Source organism: Silene latifolia, chromosome 11 (assembly GCF_048544455.1).
Source record: "Silene latifolia isolate original U9 population chromosome 11, ASM4854445v1, whole genome shotgun sequence".
Classification (NCBI taxonomy): Eukaryota; Viridiplantae; Streptophyta; class Magnoliopsida; order Caryophyllales; family Caryophyllaceae; genus Silene; species Silene latifolia.
In genome coordinates, this window is record NC_133536.1 from 62,522,578 (window position 1) to 62,539,510 (window position 16,933).

At 38.2% G+C, this 16,933-nt stretch overlaps 2 protein-coding genes across 2 annotated transcripts; one reads left to right on the forward strand and one right to left on the reverse strand.

Moving 5' to 3' along the window:
• The first annotated feature begins 4,250 nt into the window (after nucleotides 1–4,250).
• Nucleotides 4,251–12,062, forward strand: LOC141611692 (putative protein phosphatase 2C 57). Its single transcript, XM_074430286.1, has 4 exons — nucleotides 4,251–4,798; nucleotides 7,510–7,707; nucleotides 10,275–10,486; nucleotides 11,198–12,062. The coding sequence occupies exons 1-4, from the start codon at nucleotides 4,643–4,645 to the stop codon at nucleotides 11,760–11,762; spliced, it is 1,131 nt and encodes a 376-aa protein (XP_074286387.1). The 5' UTR covers nucleotides 4,251–4,642; the 3' UTR covers nucleotides 11,763–12,062.
• A 543-nt stretch (nucleotides 12,063–12,605) lies between these two features.
• On the reverse strand, nucleotides 12,606–13,755 carry LOC141611693 (putative xyloglucan endotransglucosylase/hydrolase protein 23). The gene has a single exon (XM_074430287.1). It carries the CDS (start codon nucleotides 13,674–13,676, stop codon nucleotides 12,813–12,815), a length of 864 nt encoding a protein of 287 aa, XP_074286388.1. The 5' UTR covers nucleotides 13,677–13,755; the 3' UTR covers nucleotides 12,606–12,812.
• Nucleotides 13,756–16,933: the final 3,178 nt, after the last annotated feature.

Here is a 16,933-nt window from a genome sequence, read left to right on the forward strand (position 1 = left end):
TTTTATGGCCGAGTTATACGTTTGGTGTTTAATTTTGTTATTTCTCATTCAAAGCCCATTGTTAAAAGGATGTAATTGAGAATGTTGAACAACATTCTAACAATGGGGGTGTAAACGTAGATGTTGGCGTCGGTGTGGAGATCACCCTGGGAATCCTTCAACGGAATGTCCGGAAATGAAATCCCTCGACTTTCATGAGCACGGCAGATGTGAATGAGGCATTTGCGGGGTTGAGGAGCGAACGATTGGTGCTGCCAAAGAAGGTTTGGTAGTTGAAATTAGAGATGCTAGGGTTGAGCCTGTTGCGCCACTCCCACCCCTATTTATGTGCCGCGATGTGACATGATCCACCATCCGTTCTTCGCATTCAACCGCCCCCTTCCGTGTATGGGCATTGTACCGAGAACCTAGGTTGCTCTCGGGATTGCGGGGCACCGAAACGACCAAAGCACGTATGCTCACGGTGGTTGTGATTTAACAAGGAACGTTTCGGGACGGTGTTCGGGGTGAGGAAGGATGTAATGGATTATGTCTTTGATGAATTCCACGACCATAAAGAATCGTAAGTAAAAGATAAGTTTGACCTATATTTCAATACGACAACCAAACAGGCATGAATGCATTCCCTTCTTTGTGTGTCTCAATTTTGCTAATCCTTTGTAGGGAACAATTGGTCACATATCCCCGTCCAAACCGCATAACGCGTATTGATCTCCGATCGTTGATGCCCGGAAACAGTTCTGGTAATGTCATCGATCTGGGTCAGTACTACTCAATCGGCTTACGCACGCGAACACCGCATGCTTTCAAGTTCGCGCTGTTTCTTTGGCCTAGCTCACGCTGTAAGTGTGCTCGAACTCCGCAAGTTATTTTGTGACAAATCGTACGTAACTTATGATACAAGCCGCCAACCCCGTCTATCATTTTTATAGGACCTAGCAATTGAAATTTGGCAAGGCAGGAAGAAAAACTTGGTTGTTGATCATTCTGAAGGCTTTTGTTACTCGTGGGACATGTGGCAAGAGTCGTGTCCTAGTCCATTCCAACTGGACTCCGATATGGTGAGCTCAGATATCAATATAGAGTCATTTACATACTGGAATTATTCATTATTTTCGTAGAGTTTAACAGTATATGCTTAGAGTTGTACAATATATGCTTTAGAGTTAGGCATGGAGTTTTACCTAGAGTAATACCTGGAGTTATACACTACACTGTATATGCTTACAGTTATAGAGTTTATGGCTAGAGTTATACATCCTATGGCAAGAGTTATACAATATATAATCGTAGTTTTTAATTACTAGAGTTATACGTTCTAGGGTGAAGTTATACATTATTTGTCTAGAGTTATACAGTATATGCTTAGAGTTTTGATGAGTGGCTAATTTCACTCCATAACTCTAGGCATATAATGTATAACTTTAACCATAGGATGTATAACTCACTGCACATAAAGTACAACTGTAAGCATATACAGTATAATGTATAACTGCAGGCATCTGCTTAGTGCACATAATGTACAACTGCAAGAATATACTGTATAGCTCTGGAAATTGAATGTACAACTCTACACATATAATGTATAACTCTGGGCACAGACTGTATAACTCCAACTACGCACAATATGTATGCCTCTAATCTGCTATTTATGTTTCAAAACTCTTAGATTTTTGGTGCATGTTTGTAGCTAATCAATATTGCTCCTCTACGAAACCTCCTCCTATAATCACATATTCATACAATTACCATCTAATCAACATCATACTCCCAAAACCCCCAATCTACCCAATTAGGGCTTTAGACAAAATCAACGAAACAATATAAAAACTATAAAAGGATCTAATCCTTGACACGACGAACTCAACGGCGTAAAGAACACGACGATCCGACAACCTTTGCCTTTGGGATTTGACAACAGCGCGAAGAACAAAGCAACGTAACTCTTTTCTATCTTGAAAGGTTTTTAGAAAAAGCAAAAGTGATTAAGAAAGTGACGGAAACCCTTAAATATTAATCACGGGTTATTAACAAAACCCGGCTAAAACAACCCGTAAGACCAATTTACTCGATCGAGTAAATGACTTACTCGATCGAGTGCCCCTTACTCGATCGAGTGTCACACAGACTCGATCGAGTACCCATCAGGCAGACTACCGTTTCGTATAAAAACATACTTACTCGACATAGTAAGTCCCACTCGATAGAGTACCCATAGACATAGAAAACCATAGTATTACAAGCCTGACCAGAAAACACACCACACCTTACTCGGCCGAGTTAGCCTTATTCGCCGAGTAAGCTAGACTCAGAAAATCGTTGTATTACAATACCAGCATTAACAATGGCAGTAATGATCAGATCGTTCACTGTCGCCGATTCTAGCGGCTAGGCTTGAAAATTCTCTTGCGATTCTGCATCATTTCCCACAAATCTTGCACCCGAAGGTATAACAACCATTTAAAAACCTTTTTCCGACCTTGATTTTGCTAGGCAAGCCCTAGTTTTCGCATTAAAGAAGAAAAAAGTTACGAAAAAGCAGAGGACGAGAAAAAGAGGAAAAAAAATTTCAGAGAGAAAAAAGTTGTATTGTTAAGCAAAAAAATTTTAGAGAGAGAAAAATTATCTTTCTTTTTATGTTATGTTATTTATTTGTTCCTTATTTTGTTGCTTAATCATGATGTAATATGGTTAGGAGAACTCTGAGTTATACTCCCTAGTATAATGCTTACAGTAGTTTTTGACGAGTGATTTAGCGAGCATTGTACTTATAATGATGGACCATACACGTTGTAGTTTAGGCTCGTACCTAGTACTGTATTTGTGCCTTATTAAAGAATCGAGATCCCTTGTATTCATTTATGTTGTATTTTGTAAGCCTTATTCTTTTTATTGTTAGTGTACTTGAACGGAACCGGAACCGAAATTAAAATTTCTGTTTCGGTCTCTGGTCCAAACTTTTTAAGGATTTCATGTTCCGGTCATGACCCGTTTTTTTCTGGCCCGGCCAGAATTAGACCGGAAAGACTGGAATTTACATTTTAACGTTTCTTCTTAGGTTAGTTTACATTAAATTCTTTATAAATGTTTGTTCAAATATACTTAATTCTCATTATTATACGATAAAAATACATATTTCTGAACGGAACTGGTAGGATCTGAACTTTTCTGAACTGAATTTATAAGATCTTAACCGAATTTATAGGAGCTGAAATATTCTGAACTTAAATATAGGATCAGAACTTTTCTGAAATGAACTTATGAGATATAGATCCACATTGTCGACATTTGACACAGATCTTCCTCAGATCTGTGGGATCTGGGCCGAATCTGGGTGCTCTGCGGGTGATAAAAGGACTGTCGCTACTTCTAAATCAAACAAGTTTAAATAACGAACCTAAGAAGACAGTTAAGGTAAATCGAGATTGTATTCACGAAAATGATAATGATATATTATTACTTGCTAATTTGTTGTAGCTTATGCCAAGTCACTATTTGGATTTGGATTGACGTAAGCTAAGTGTAATGAATATTAAATCAAAATTATATACACAAACTAGTGCAGAGGGGGATTCAAATCGAAGATCCATTTTCCAAAATACCACCGTCTTAGGTGTTGTTTGGTTAACCCACTACAAATGGGTGAATTGCAAAATCTTATGAATTGAAAAAATGGGGATTTTTTTTTTTGGTGACGAGGGACCTGTAGCCGCTACCTTCGGTGCGCACTAGGTAAACCCTCGGGTGTACGTGATAGCCTGCAAACCACGTATACCAGGTAAGCCACCTGTGGGTGACAGGCTCGAAGTCTATTAGGCATTGACCCAGACCAAGAATGCTCCACAAGATTTTGCTCTTGAGGAGGCTTAAACCTGAGTCTCCTGAGAATTTCACCCAAGTTTTAATCACTAGACTCTATGGGAAATGTTTGGTTACCTAAAATCATATGATTTTCTTTTTCCCATGCATTGCAAACTCCTCCATAATAGATGAGTTTAATTATCTAGCCTCCTAGGTAGTTACAAACTCCCACATGAATTTGATTTCCGTATGCTAACCAAACCAGATTTAACCAAATCACGTGAATTGTTCAATTCAAGTGTTTTTCAAATAAAAAATTTGTGTATCTTTCGAGAGGACGATACTCCTTACACCTAAATTACTTTTGAGTGTAAAGAGTACCGTTCTCCAAAAGAACACAAATTTTTTTTTTATAAATTCATGGGAATTTAACTCGTAAATGCCCGCCCATCAAACGAGGCCTTAATTTAATAACTAGACTAAGCATAATAGAAAGCACCCAAATCTTGAAATCAAAGCATCATCTCCCCAAAAATATTTTACGAATCAATTAGGTAGTGTTGAGATCTACAAGGAGTGAGATAGAGATAACATAAAACTGAATAGAGTGTTGAGATCTTGTGTATTATTATCCTCCAATATTATCCGTTAGGGTTTCCTTGTATTCTATTCCCCAGAAACACAATCGATAAAATCCACCCTTTTATCCTCTTTATTATCTTCCGACTACCATTCAACTTTTCATCCAACAATTCCCATCACTAATTTTTATTTCTTCAATTCATAGATATAATATAATAATCAGGGGTAGCTGAAATCAAAATTATTCCGAATTGATTTGATGAATGTTATGGCATATCAAATGGAGAAACTTGAGATAATTGATGGTTGTGGAGATAATGGGAATTCAATCGAGGTTCATTCTCTTCCGCCAAACCCCATTGCTGCTGCTCATCGTCAATGTTATACTGCCACTCTGATTCGACACCCGTCTCTTGTAATTTCCCTCCGTCTTGATCATTTGCTTTACCTTTTTTATTCTTTAATGCTGTTCAATTGTTTTGAATATGCTATTGCTTAGTTTTGATTCTGTGTGATTATGATTTAATGCCATATTTGAAGAGTGAACCATTTGATCTATCAGTTACTACTTACTATTTTGTAGGCAGGTCAAGGGAAGTTAAATTAGGGATTTTCGGATTCGATAAATATTGATTTTATTCGTTAGAGGGAGGGTTTTTGGCTTTATGTTACTTATGTGACTTCTATTCTGGGCGAATAAAGATGTGAAAGCACTTTCTGGTTTTTAACAGCCTTTATGTCAAATTCTAGAGTCGAACATAAAATTCAGAGTTTGACGGTTTCTTTTAAGCAAAATGTATGCTCGCTCAACTTGTCTTCTATAGGCAAGATATAGGGGATTTCGATATTGTTTAAGGGCTTGTTTCATGTTTGGAGGGGAGCGTGAAGGATACAAATGCTTTTGTTTGGTTAACAAATTTGGTTGAAGGGAATCAGAGGGATCCATTATCTCTGGTCCTAGACAAATCAAAATCTCATCAGCATAGTAAATATCTGGAGCGAAAACTCTCGCTCTATCCCCTTCCTCTCCTCTTCCGTTTTAAAATGCTCTTTAAGCACATCCTAAGGCCTTGACCATAAAAGCTTTTTGTCCCTATTTATGGTAATCATTCAATCTTTAGATTATGTGCATAGAGTTGGTTCGTTCATTTGAAGAGGAAATTCTTGCAAAGGCGTTAATATGATAGCCACCGATAAAGAGCTTTCAAAATTGTTTAAATGCAATGGTTGAAACACAAATAGTTTATTTATTTTTACTTGGCAACTAAAATCATGGCATTAAATCAAAGCCATGAAGCCAAAATGAAGCTGTTTTATAAATGTTTTGAAGTTCATTAAAGCCACATTTTGCGGTGATATTGGCTGTATTTAGGAAGATTACATCAATATTTCGACCTCAACTGTAACCAGAATTTAGTACATCAATATATAGTAGTGTATTAGGGGTCGAGTGTACGAATCCTGAACCATAATTGAGAGGGTGTTTGGGTTGACCCATGGTGAAAATTGTGTCAACTGACCACTACTTCACAATAAAAACAATTGCAACCACTTACAAAGCCATTTTGCTTTATATCTCATGATAATCAGAACTGGACAATATTTAGTGTTTGGCTCCAATGGAAACAATGGAAAAGAAAATGCAATTTAATACTATGGCTTAAATATTAAATATATGTTGGATATGCGAGCGTATGAGAAATGATCAATTTGTGAGATAATTACAAAATAGGCAGGGCTTGCATATAACAAAGACTGTTACGTGGTATTTAATTGTGGTGGTCCGTCCATGTAAGACATAGACCGTTTGACTTAACGCTATAAGAGTATTAATAGCTTAAATGAATGGTCATTGAGGAGTATAGAAAACATAATTTGGCAATTCAGTATGGCAGTTTTCTTTGATATGATGAAACTATGGCAAAGGCAAACAAATTTCTAGAGAGTAGAGACATGAATGCGGTTTTTCTTCGGATGTTTGTACCTAGGAATCCTTAGAATCATAGTTTGTGTTGGCTTGTTGGCCGTATGTCAAGAGGAAGGTGTCTTTGTTGTTATTGTTTGTCACAAAACATCACGGTGCTTTTGTTGGTACTTGGTCGTACTCGGAAAGTGAATATCACGGGTAATAATTTACGCCAAGATTTAAATTATTCAGCAGTTGGCTGTTGTTTGGGTTTTACTGAACCTCTACCAAATAAAGAGAAGATGCATAAAGAGCTGCGCCTCTTTAAAGTGTCGCACTCAGCTTAGTTTTCTCCACTTTTTTTTTTCTTTTTTTCTTTTTGTTTTTTCTAGTCGAGTGCATGGGAATTCGGAGAAGGGATATTTGGAAATCATTATTCCAGACTGAAGGAATTATTCTTTTGTTAGCTTAGCTTTAAATCGTTGAATTTGATTAAAATAATTCACTAAAGTGGAGGCGTTTCTTTTATTGTGAAGTAGTGATGCAATTCAAGTCCTAACTTTTCATTATGAGTGATTCAGATACGATTTTTTCTGTAGGGGGTATATTTGTATATTATTTTGTAGGTGTTATGTCAAGATGAGATTTGGAGAATCCGTGCTCAAAATACCCGAAACATGTCAACTTTTTAAAGTTATACATCTGATAGTCTCAATTCTCATATTTAGACGGTAGGGAGATTGTGGTTATGTCAAAAGTCAAAACTGCACATGGGTTTTATTAGAGTTATGATTCTCCCTTTTGTATTGTAATTACGCATTTACATGTCACTTTTTCCATACAAGTTCAGCTGATGCTACTTCCACCCCTTTTTCTATCTCCATTTGATTTAATTAAGTATCTATGCATTCTAGCAAAAATTCGAACAAGCTGATTTATTTTAACAACTACAAGTTCAATCATTGCGATACACTAGGATTCTTGATGTTTAGTTTCATTTAGATGTATATTATTACATCCTAGATACCAAGCCTATAGATTTGGAGGACTTGTTCCTACGCACAGCCTGAACTGTTTCTTTGACCAGGCTGTCCAATGCCTGATGTTTCTGTAAGAGGGAACCAACAAGGCAATGTTGTTGGTGGATTATTCATCTTTGTATATTCTTGATGAAGGCATTTTTAAGTTTGTAGTTACTGATTTTAATAAGATTTTTTCAGATAAAAACGCTGGATCTCCCTATTGAGCCCCTGAGCATTACTAGCTGTGAGGCTGTATTTCTTCCCTCTGTCCGATCTGGTGCATGGACAGATATTGGGTTTCGTTCCAACATGGAGGATGTGTATATTTGTCATGACGACTTCGTAAATCACTACGGGCTTGAATATATCAGTGATGGGCCAAATGCCTTTTATGGGGTATTGTTTCTATCTTACTGTCAGCCCTATATTTCATTTTTAATAGTCAATATTGTATATCATTTCCTATCTACTATCCCCCTCCCAAATCCTTTATTTTTTCGAGGTTTGTGTTTAAACTTAAAACCGGTGTCTTTATGTTTGCTTTTACAAACAACAACCAAGGTAGAGTGAAACAACAACAACATCAGAAAGTGAACCAAGTATTATTACATAAGAAAGTTGGTGGTAAAAAGGTGTAATAAATCCGAAAAGAACAAATAATTTGTTAAAAGTTAAATAAAAACATCAAATAACGTCAAATACTAAAAATCCACATGTTTCCTTGCCCTCCATTGTGCCCTCTCCGTCACCATTCCCTCATCCAACCCGAGAAATCTCATATCGCGCTATATCACTCTCAGCCATGTCCGTTTTGGTCTCCCTCTACCCCTAGCAACCTTTTCTGTTGCCCAGGTGAGGTCTCGACTCCTAACTGGTGCGTCCATAGGTCTCCTTCTCACATGGCCAAACCATCTTAGTCGGTTGTCCATCATCTTGTCTTCTATTGGCACCACTTTCACCTTTTCCCTAATCACCTCATTCCTTAATCGATCTTTCCTTGTATGGCCGCACATACGCATCTCCGCCATACTCATTTTAATGTGACAATGTTTCACGGCCCAGCACTCGGAGCCGTAAAGTAAGGCAGGCCTAATTGTCGTACGATAAAATTTTCCCTTTAATCCTTGGGGCATATCTTTATCGCATAAAAACCCTGTACCACTTTTCCATTTCAACCATCCCGCTTTAATTCTGTGAGACACATTTCCGTCTAACTCCCCATCTTTTTGAATAATAAATCCTAGATATCTAAAAAAATCTGACCCCTCAACAACATTTCCATCGAAAATAACTCCTCACCTCTGTCAATCTCTACCCCGCCACCTTACTGGAATGACACCTCAAATACTCGGTCTTACTCCTGGTTAGCCTAAACCCACGAGTTTCCAAAGTATGCCTCCACTTTTCCAACTTTCTCTTGACCCCCTCTTTCGTCTCATCAATCAACACAATATCATCCGAAAACATCATACACCAAGGGATGTCGTCCAGAATATCTCTTGTCAACTCATCCATAACTATAGCAAAGAGAAAGGGACTAAGTGCGGAACCTTGATGCACCCCAATGGTAATGGGAAATTCTTCCATTCTCCTAACATTAGTGCGAACACTTGCACTAGCACCCTCATACATGTCCTTTATGAGGTCAATATACCCTTTCTCCCCAAAGCCCACCAAAGTACTTCTCTCGGTACCTATCATATGCCTTTTCCAAGTCAAGGTAGAGTGATAGGTTCTTTATTTTACCCTTCTGAATTTCATCCTACTTTCTTAACTACATTTCTCTCTCTAACACATCTAACACAGAACAATAAAAAAATCTCCTCACTAAATGTCATCTTACAATAATTGCTCTCACCTGGATAGATGAGTTCACCTAAGTGTCTGTTCTTATGTTTGTCAAAATTTTCCCATCTCATTTAACATGTCACTTGGACTGAAGAATTCAAGAAAGCCGATTAGGCAACTTCCTATCAACAAAGAGTCTGTTAATTATCGTGGGTGGCCTAGATCTGGTGTGGGAGGTGCTGTATGGGTGAGTCTTGGGCCAATGAAGGAATTGTCTCACTGGGAGCTTGGTGTAGGATTAGACACGAAAGATTGGGTCTGAAAAATTCAGGAATTGTGGCTGTGTGACAAGTGAGTAGGTCAAATGCTATGGGTTGGATTGTGATTAAATGGTCTAGTTTGTCGTGTCATGGCTGGTGGACTGTTGGTTGTGGCCTTGTGGTGGTGGACAGACTTGCAAGGACTGAATGTGTGGTGTCAGGGGTGGTGGCGGTGAGGTAGTCAGGGTTACCGGATTCATAATTCGCTCGATTCGTTTTCGTAATTCGAATTCGCGATTCGCTCAATTTTGCGAATTGGATTTGCCGAGTGTGTTACAAAATTTATAATTCGGTAATTCGGCGAATCCGATTCACTAAGCTTATCAAAATTCGCTAATTCGTAGAGTAATGAACAATTCTCAATAATTCATTAAAAAATGTGTAGCGCTGCATTGAAGTTTTCAAACAAAAACTTCATGGGGAACTCAAAAGGCACAATCTTTACCAAGGAACTAAGGGACAAAGTCACAAAACACTGATATCTTGCATATACTTTAATTTTTCAGAATATTTTGTGGGTTTTAGTGAAGTCCTATAATTCGCTCATCTGGGATATAATTGCATTAGTAAGCAGGGATATTAGTAAGCAGGGATATAATTGACGTTTCATACATCAAAGAACTCATGTCAAGAGTATTAAATTTGCCTAACACAAAAACGTAAAGAATTCATTGAAAGACCCTAAAATGGAAAATGTAAAATCACCGGGCAGAGGGAGTATTGAATTCTCTGGTGGTGGACACTAGAAATTTGGATCACAATTATCTGTGTGTCAGCATCCAATTTTAAAGTGCCCAGGATTTGAAATGTGGTATGTTTGCTTTATATATTAATCTTTGCCAATATATTCTGCAGGTGTTTGATGGTCATGGAGGCAAGCATGCGGCTGATTTTGCCGGCTGTCATTTGCCGCGTTTCATTTTTGAGGATGTGAACTTCCCTACAGAAATAGAGAGGGTTCTTACCTCTGCCTTTTTACAGACAGACAATGCTTTTGCTGAAGCATGCTCGCTGGATACCAGGCTCGACTCTGGTACGACTGCCCTGACGGCTCTTGTAGTTGGGAGGTGGGTTTGGTATTTACTGTCTAGTGTGCAACTACTGTTTTCAGATATCTTTGGCTACTGATCATTAGGACATTTGCAATTATACATAATTTGTGGTGTGCCAGACTGCCAGTGTGCGGCAGGGTTAGGGTTACTCCACTATTAATTTCTTATCTTTATTAATTTACAAAGATATTTCCTTGGGAATGTGGGGTCGTCAGTTTTTTTACTATCCAATAGAAGCAATTTGTTTGTTCCTGATTTGTCTTTCGGTTGCGTTCATATGTGGGTTATGGGTTTGGGTGGTAGCAAAGGGGGAATTGTTGTGTAAGTTTGCAGCTCTTATGGTCCTCTAATGCATCTGCTTTGGGAGTGATTGCATCATTTCTCCGCCATTCACAATTCTTTAAAGTAAATTTGGATGCTGAAGATGATAACATTGCAGACTCCTTTTTTTCTTTGGGTCTTGATTAACACAATCTCATTATGGGTCATCAGGAAACAGTCTATCTTTTTAACATTTTACGGGTCATCTGAAAACAACTTCTTTGTGATTTTAACAGAGGTAAGGTTCCATGCATTCAACCCCCTCCCCCTACCACAAAGACATTGGCGTGCTGGGGTGATGTTATAAGAGCACGCAACATGACTATTTTGTTGTCTAATTATGTTTTAACTACACACCCACTTCTTTGATTGGGACTTCCCTGATCCTTCTTGCATCATGATCAGGTCATTGTTTGTGGCCAATGCCGGCGATTGCCGAGCAGTACTATGTCGAAGGGGAAAAGCAATTGAGATGTCGAGGGATCACAAACCACAATGCTACCGAGAGAAGCAACGGATTGAAGCTTGTGGAGGATCAGTATATGATGGCTACCTCAATGGCCAACTCAATATTGCTCGCGCTCTTGGTGATTGGCATATGGAAGGAATGAAGGGTTCTGGTGGCGGGCCATTAACAGCTGAGCCCGAGCTTATGAATATCGAGTTGACCCCCAATGATGAATTTCTAATAATAGGATGTGACGGGCTGTGGGATGTTTTCAGGAGCCAAAACGCCATTGATTTTGCTCGACGTCGCCTCCAAGAGCACAATGACCCGGTTATGTGCAGTAAAGAACTTGTGGAGGAGGCTTTGAAAAGAGATAGTGGGGATAATCTGACGGTTGTTGTAGTTTGTTTCCAGCCTAGTCCTCCCCCTAACCTAGTTGCTCCGCGCCCTAGGGTTCAGCGGAGTATTTCTGCTCAAGGTTTGAAGGAGCTCCAAAGCTGTTTGGACATGTTGGAAAAGTAGGAAGCCTTGTGTGATTTACTGACTTCATTCATAGAAGGTTTTGAAAGAGGATTAGAATTCGATCTTTGAGGTGATATTTGAACTGTACAATAGCGGCGGTAAGTTATTTTAGCTAATGTTAGTTTGTACTCTATATAGGCGCATAGGATTAATTTTGTTGTTAGTTTTGCATTGTTGGCCTTTTTTTATTGTCGTTAGGATTAATTGATTACTAGTTAGCAGTTAGCAATGTAGTACACTTTTCAGTTAGGAACAGTTGGCCAGGATGGAGCTGCTTAATCTGAAGCTCATCGTTCTTCATTCGAACTCTTCCATCATCTTGTTCCTGCACTTTATTATCAACTGTGATTCAAGGTTGAATTGGAGCTTCTTTTAAAATGTGGTGTCCTCTGATATGCGTTTTCATCGATTTGAGGTGTCGAATTCTAGGTTTTTATTACTGAGAGTTTGCCTGAATCTGGTTAATTTTGCAAGCATATCTGACAACTTTCCTTTTTTATGGGAAGATTGGGATAAGCACTTCAAAATTATCGAACTTATGAGCGGTGTCAGTCCGAAGTAGCGAGGGAGAGTTCATGGTCTAGAAGTTACAAATATTAATAGTTTTTCAATTAAAAAAACAGCTATCTTTTTCCCTCGGAAGACTTGATGTTAATTATGTCTGCCAGGGTTTTGAATCGTATATTGCTGAAAATGTGGAATGTCAAACTGGCAATTAGGCGTTCATATTTAGCGACATTTATGGTTTTGTACGATGATTATGTTAGTTGGGCTCGAGTAAATATGGATTAAGGTACTGTTGCTAGAGTTGTCGGATATTGAAAGAACAGAAACAAATATCACTGGACTTAAAAGCTTTGAATCTCTTTTTTACATTATCGGTACCAATATGTCTATTGTTACAAGAGGGTTTATGATGAAAAAGGGTCACATTGTATTATGAATTCGAGATATTATAACTATATACTAGGGAGTACTACAAAGAATTAAAGAATAAAGAATGAATTGGTGAGAGACAGAGATGACAAAGACTTAAAGTTGTCTACGAGACTAGGAGGTATTGGCGCATTCTGCAGGGAGACCTTGAGGAAACCTTTGAACATCAGCACAATAATTGTAGATCATATAATTTTTATGTACCCAGTTCATCCTTTCTACGCTCGCTGAATCTAGCTCCTGGTTCAACCACCCCGAACCTGAGGTCGCGGAGGGAACTGAACCACAAGAGGAAGTACCCGAAGCCCAAACGCAAGCCTCAGCCTTGTAGGCTTTAAAAGACGCGGTGAATGGAGCTTGAGACCAATCCGCTTTAACCCGACCACCTTGTGTTGCCCAATCATCAGCATTCCACAAGCTGGAGTAGACCCTCATTGGTTGGTCCTTAGGGAATGACACTCCCTTTGACTCCATGTTCTTAAATTCTCTGATAGGAATCCCATCAACCGAAAACACAATTCTTTGCGGATTCCAAAGGATTGAGTAGGTATGGAAATCCTCTGTTGGGTCGAACCATAAATGAAACTGCTGTTCACGGTTGCCTTTCCCTTGAGCAAACACATTGGTGTGTAGAGTGTAAGGCTGACCCGTCACATTTCCCAAAAACTCGAAATCTATCTCGTCATGGGCAGACCCCATGGACGACAGATAGTAAGTAGTGACACTCCCAGCAGAGTTGCCAGGTACGAGTTTTATTTGCATATCAATCTTACCAAACAGGTACTCATTCTTGGACCTAAAGCCGGAGCCAGAGTACTTGTCTAAAGAAAGGGTGAGATCTTGACCATTGTTGAGAACCCTGGCTCGACCGTCTCCGAATGTAATATCAAACTCATTATCAAAGTTGGCTAGAGTTGAAACCACCAAAGTGGCTAACAAAATTGTGGTGAAAAGAATAGAGAATGAGGAAGAAGCCATGTTTTTTGTGTATTATTGTTGTAATGTTTTTGAGTTGGTTAATGATGAATTTGGTGAATGAAGAGAATGGGGTCTATGTATATATAGGATGGGATTAGGTAACTTAAGGAAGGTTCTTACAAAGTGGAAAATGGCAAGTGTGGTGTAGTAGCTAAGAAATGAGTGAAGTAGGGTATGTTGGTACAGTAGCAAGCTGGAATTTGGGACATTTGAGTGAAAAACAGCTCACTCAAGCTAATCTTATAAAATTGTCTCACGCGGATTTGGTATGCCAACCCAACCCCATGTATTCAATGAGTACAGCCTACATGGTCCACCGCAATGGACCATGGTTATCTCTAATTGTATTGTATGTGTATTAACTTTGTACAAGTAATTCACCGTTGAATAAATGATTTTTTTTTTGTCAGAAACTACCTTTTATTTAAGGTCATTTGTAAATAATTACCTTTCATTTTATTTTTGGTTTTCAACTACCTTTCATTTCTTCTTTTTGCAAAAGACTACCAAAATTCCACTTCGGACTAAAAAAAGTCAACTCCTGACATTGAGTCGTTATTTTGATGTTGAATTAAATTTTTACTTCGTAAATCTAATAATTGACGATAAATATTGATTAAACCCAACACTAATCACGTCAATTTGTCCATCTTTTACCCGAATTAAAATCCTAATTCATCAAACAAACCACCATGGAAATTTATCAGAACATGGTAAATACTTCTTCAAAAATAATGATCTATTATGGGCAAACAAAGCCGCCTAGTGTTAACTATTCGAAAATAATCATGGATTCACTCTTAGGATTACTTGTCTACTATCTCATTAGTTTTCTTATACCCACCATCTTCGTCATGAAGAGAAAAAAAAGGTACGTTAATATGTCTAAGATGGACTCCTGGACATTAAGTTGATGAATCGTGAGTAGTCTATAAGCTAAGGTTGTCGAAATGTAAAGACGTAGTTGAAGGTGGCAGTAAAGGTGATTTTACGACGGAGATGGAGATGGAGATTGAGATGAAAGAGACTTTTGATAAGCTGTTGGGCGTGGAGAGAGCTTTTTCACATTTTGTAGGGCGAACAAATATAGAAATTTGGGTTATATGTGTGAAAAAGGGGATAAAAGAGCAAGTCAACACCGGAAAATTGACTTTTTCCGCCGGAAGTGGAATTCTGGTAGCCGTTTGCAAAAAGAATAAATGAAAGGTAGTTGAAAGGCAAAAATAAAATGAAAGGTAGTTGTTCACAAATGACTCTAAATAAAAGGTAGTTTCTGACAAAAAACCCTTGATAAATTTACCAAATGTATGTATGAATCCAAATTCAACACGTGCTGAATCATTTAAAACAACATTCGTATATATGATGTCTTAAGTCAAATCATTTTAATCCCACTCGATAACATTATAAACTATTAAATCTGATATTTACCAAACACAATCCACACTCGATCTAAAACAATACAAACGTTAAATAGGAAACATGAAAACAAACTTGAATTAAAATGAAACTAAGATTAATTTGAATGACATTGATCCTTTTTACTTTGATCGAACCTTTAACAAATGACTCTTTTTTCGAGTTTGCCAACACTTAATTTTGACCGAATTTGAATATTTAAAAGTAAAAACCAAAATAGAATATAGCAACATGGAGTTTAGGAAGCGTGTATTAGTAGATTACTTAAATACTTCATATCTGTACCAAAGTTCATTTTCCTATCACAAAGGAAGTCAAGATACTGCAGTGTAATAAACAAAGACTCACACAAATTTGTAAACCCTGACAATAGGCAAAGGACAATCTCAGGGAATGCAATAAACTTTAGGAATTTTGTAAAAATAGCAAATGACCTTTATAAATCATGAAACTTGGTGTCAATTTAGTTAAGATGGTAAAATAAAACTGTACCAAAATTCAGAATTTTACAAGCAATCTAAGTATTTTAAATAAATTAAAAACCAGGCTGAAACAAATGTAAATTCAGACAGTTTTCTCAGCAGAAAGGGGTGACTGTTTTTGTGTGATTTTTGTGAATAAAAATGGGATATAATTAACAAACTATTTTCCAAGCAAGCACAGGAAATTAATCTGTTAATTTGGGAGTTTAAACTGGACTAACTCAAGCAAGCACAGAGCTAACTCAATTCAAACAACAATGTCACATAAAACAGTTCAAACAAGCACTGATCTATCCTAAGACATAGTTTGAATTATAACCAAGACACAACTAAGTTAATAAGATTTGCAAATTTTGAGAGAAATCTCAAGGTTTATCATTAATCAAGTCTGAGTAAAACAGACTGAGAAAGGGTCCTTATATAGGCCTTTCCTGGTGAAGTTCAGTACAATAAAACCCTAGATATCTCCATCTAAGGGCCAGGATTTGTTTTAGCAAGCAAACAAGAACAATGAAAATATATTACAACAGATACAAAAAGAATTAAAGCAAACTGAGCAAGAAACAAAAGTGTTGCAGGTATGATGGTGACAGATTGCTCATAAACTGCTGCATTTCTTTGGCTGGGAGTGTGAGGTCAAATGGCCTTGGTTCAGGCACCAACTGTTGCTCGAGGTGTTATTTGAGGAGTGCTGAAACAAGCCAAGAGTTCTTTGCTAGGAGTTTTTCCCTTGTTTGGCCAGAAATGGCAATTCTACTTTATTCAATTTACCCTTCCTGCAACTTGCTTTCAGTTTGATTTTCTGTGAAATGCATTGGGAATTAGGCCTGGCTCCCTAGGATTAATTTGAACCTAGTTGACAAAAGATTTAGCTGGCCAAGGTGGCAGCTGGTGGTTGGCCTGGAACGTGTACTTTTGACCTGGTGAAATTAGACTGACAGTCTAGGTGGCATGTGCATTGTTGCTGTGATTGTTGTTAGCTCGAATGCGCTTTTTGGGGCTCTGTGGCCCGGCTCGTGCCTCGGTAATCCTAGGCCGTGCCCGGCAAAGTAAGGCCATGGCTAGGCTGTCTCTCGTACTCCCTTCAAATGATCGGTGGCCGGTTATCGGCTCGCCGCAACCCCCCTTCCATTTGGTTGAATAGGGCTTGTCCTCAAGCCGGATCCTCCTCTTCCCGAGAATCTTCATGAAGAATGGTGAGATCACCTACATTGAATGTTCCATGAACCCCATAGTCCCCTGGCAAGTTGACACATTTGTCGCAACCCTATCAAAAATAAACCTAACCGACTCTAACTAATATAGCAGAGGTAAGTCGGGTATCGTACTCCACATGGAGGCGGTCACTATCTACTT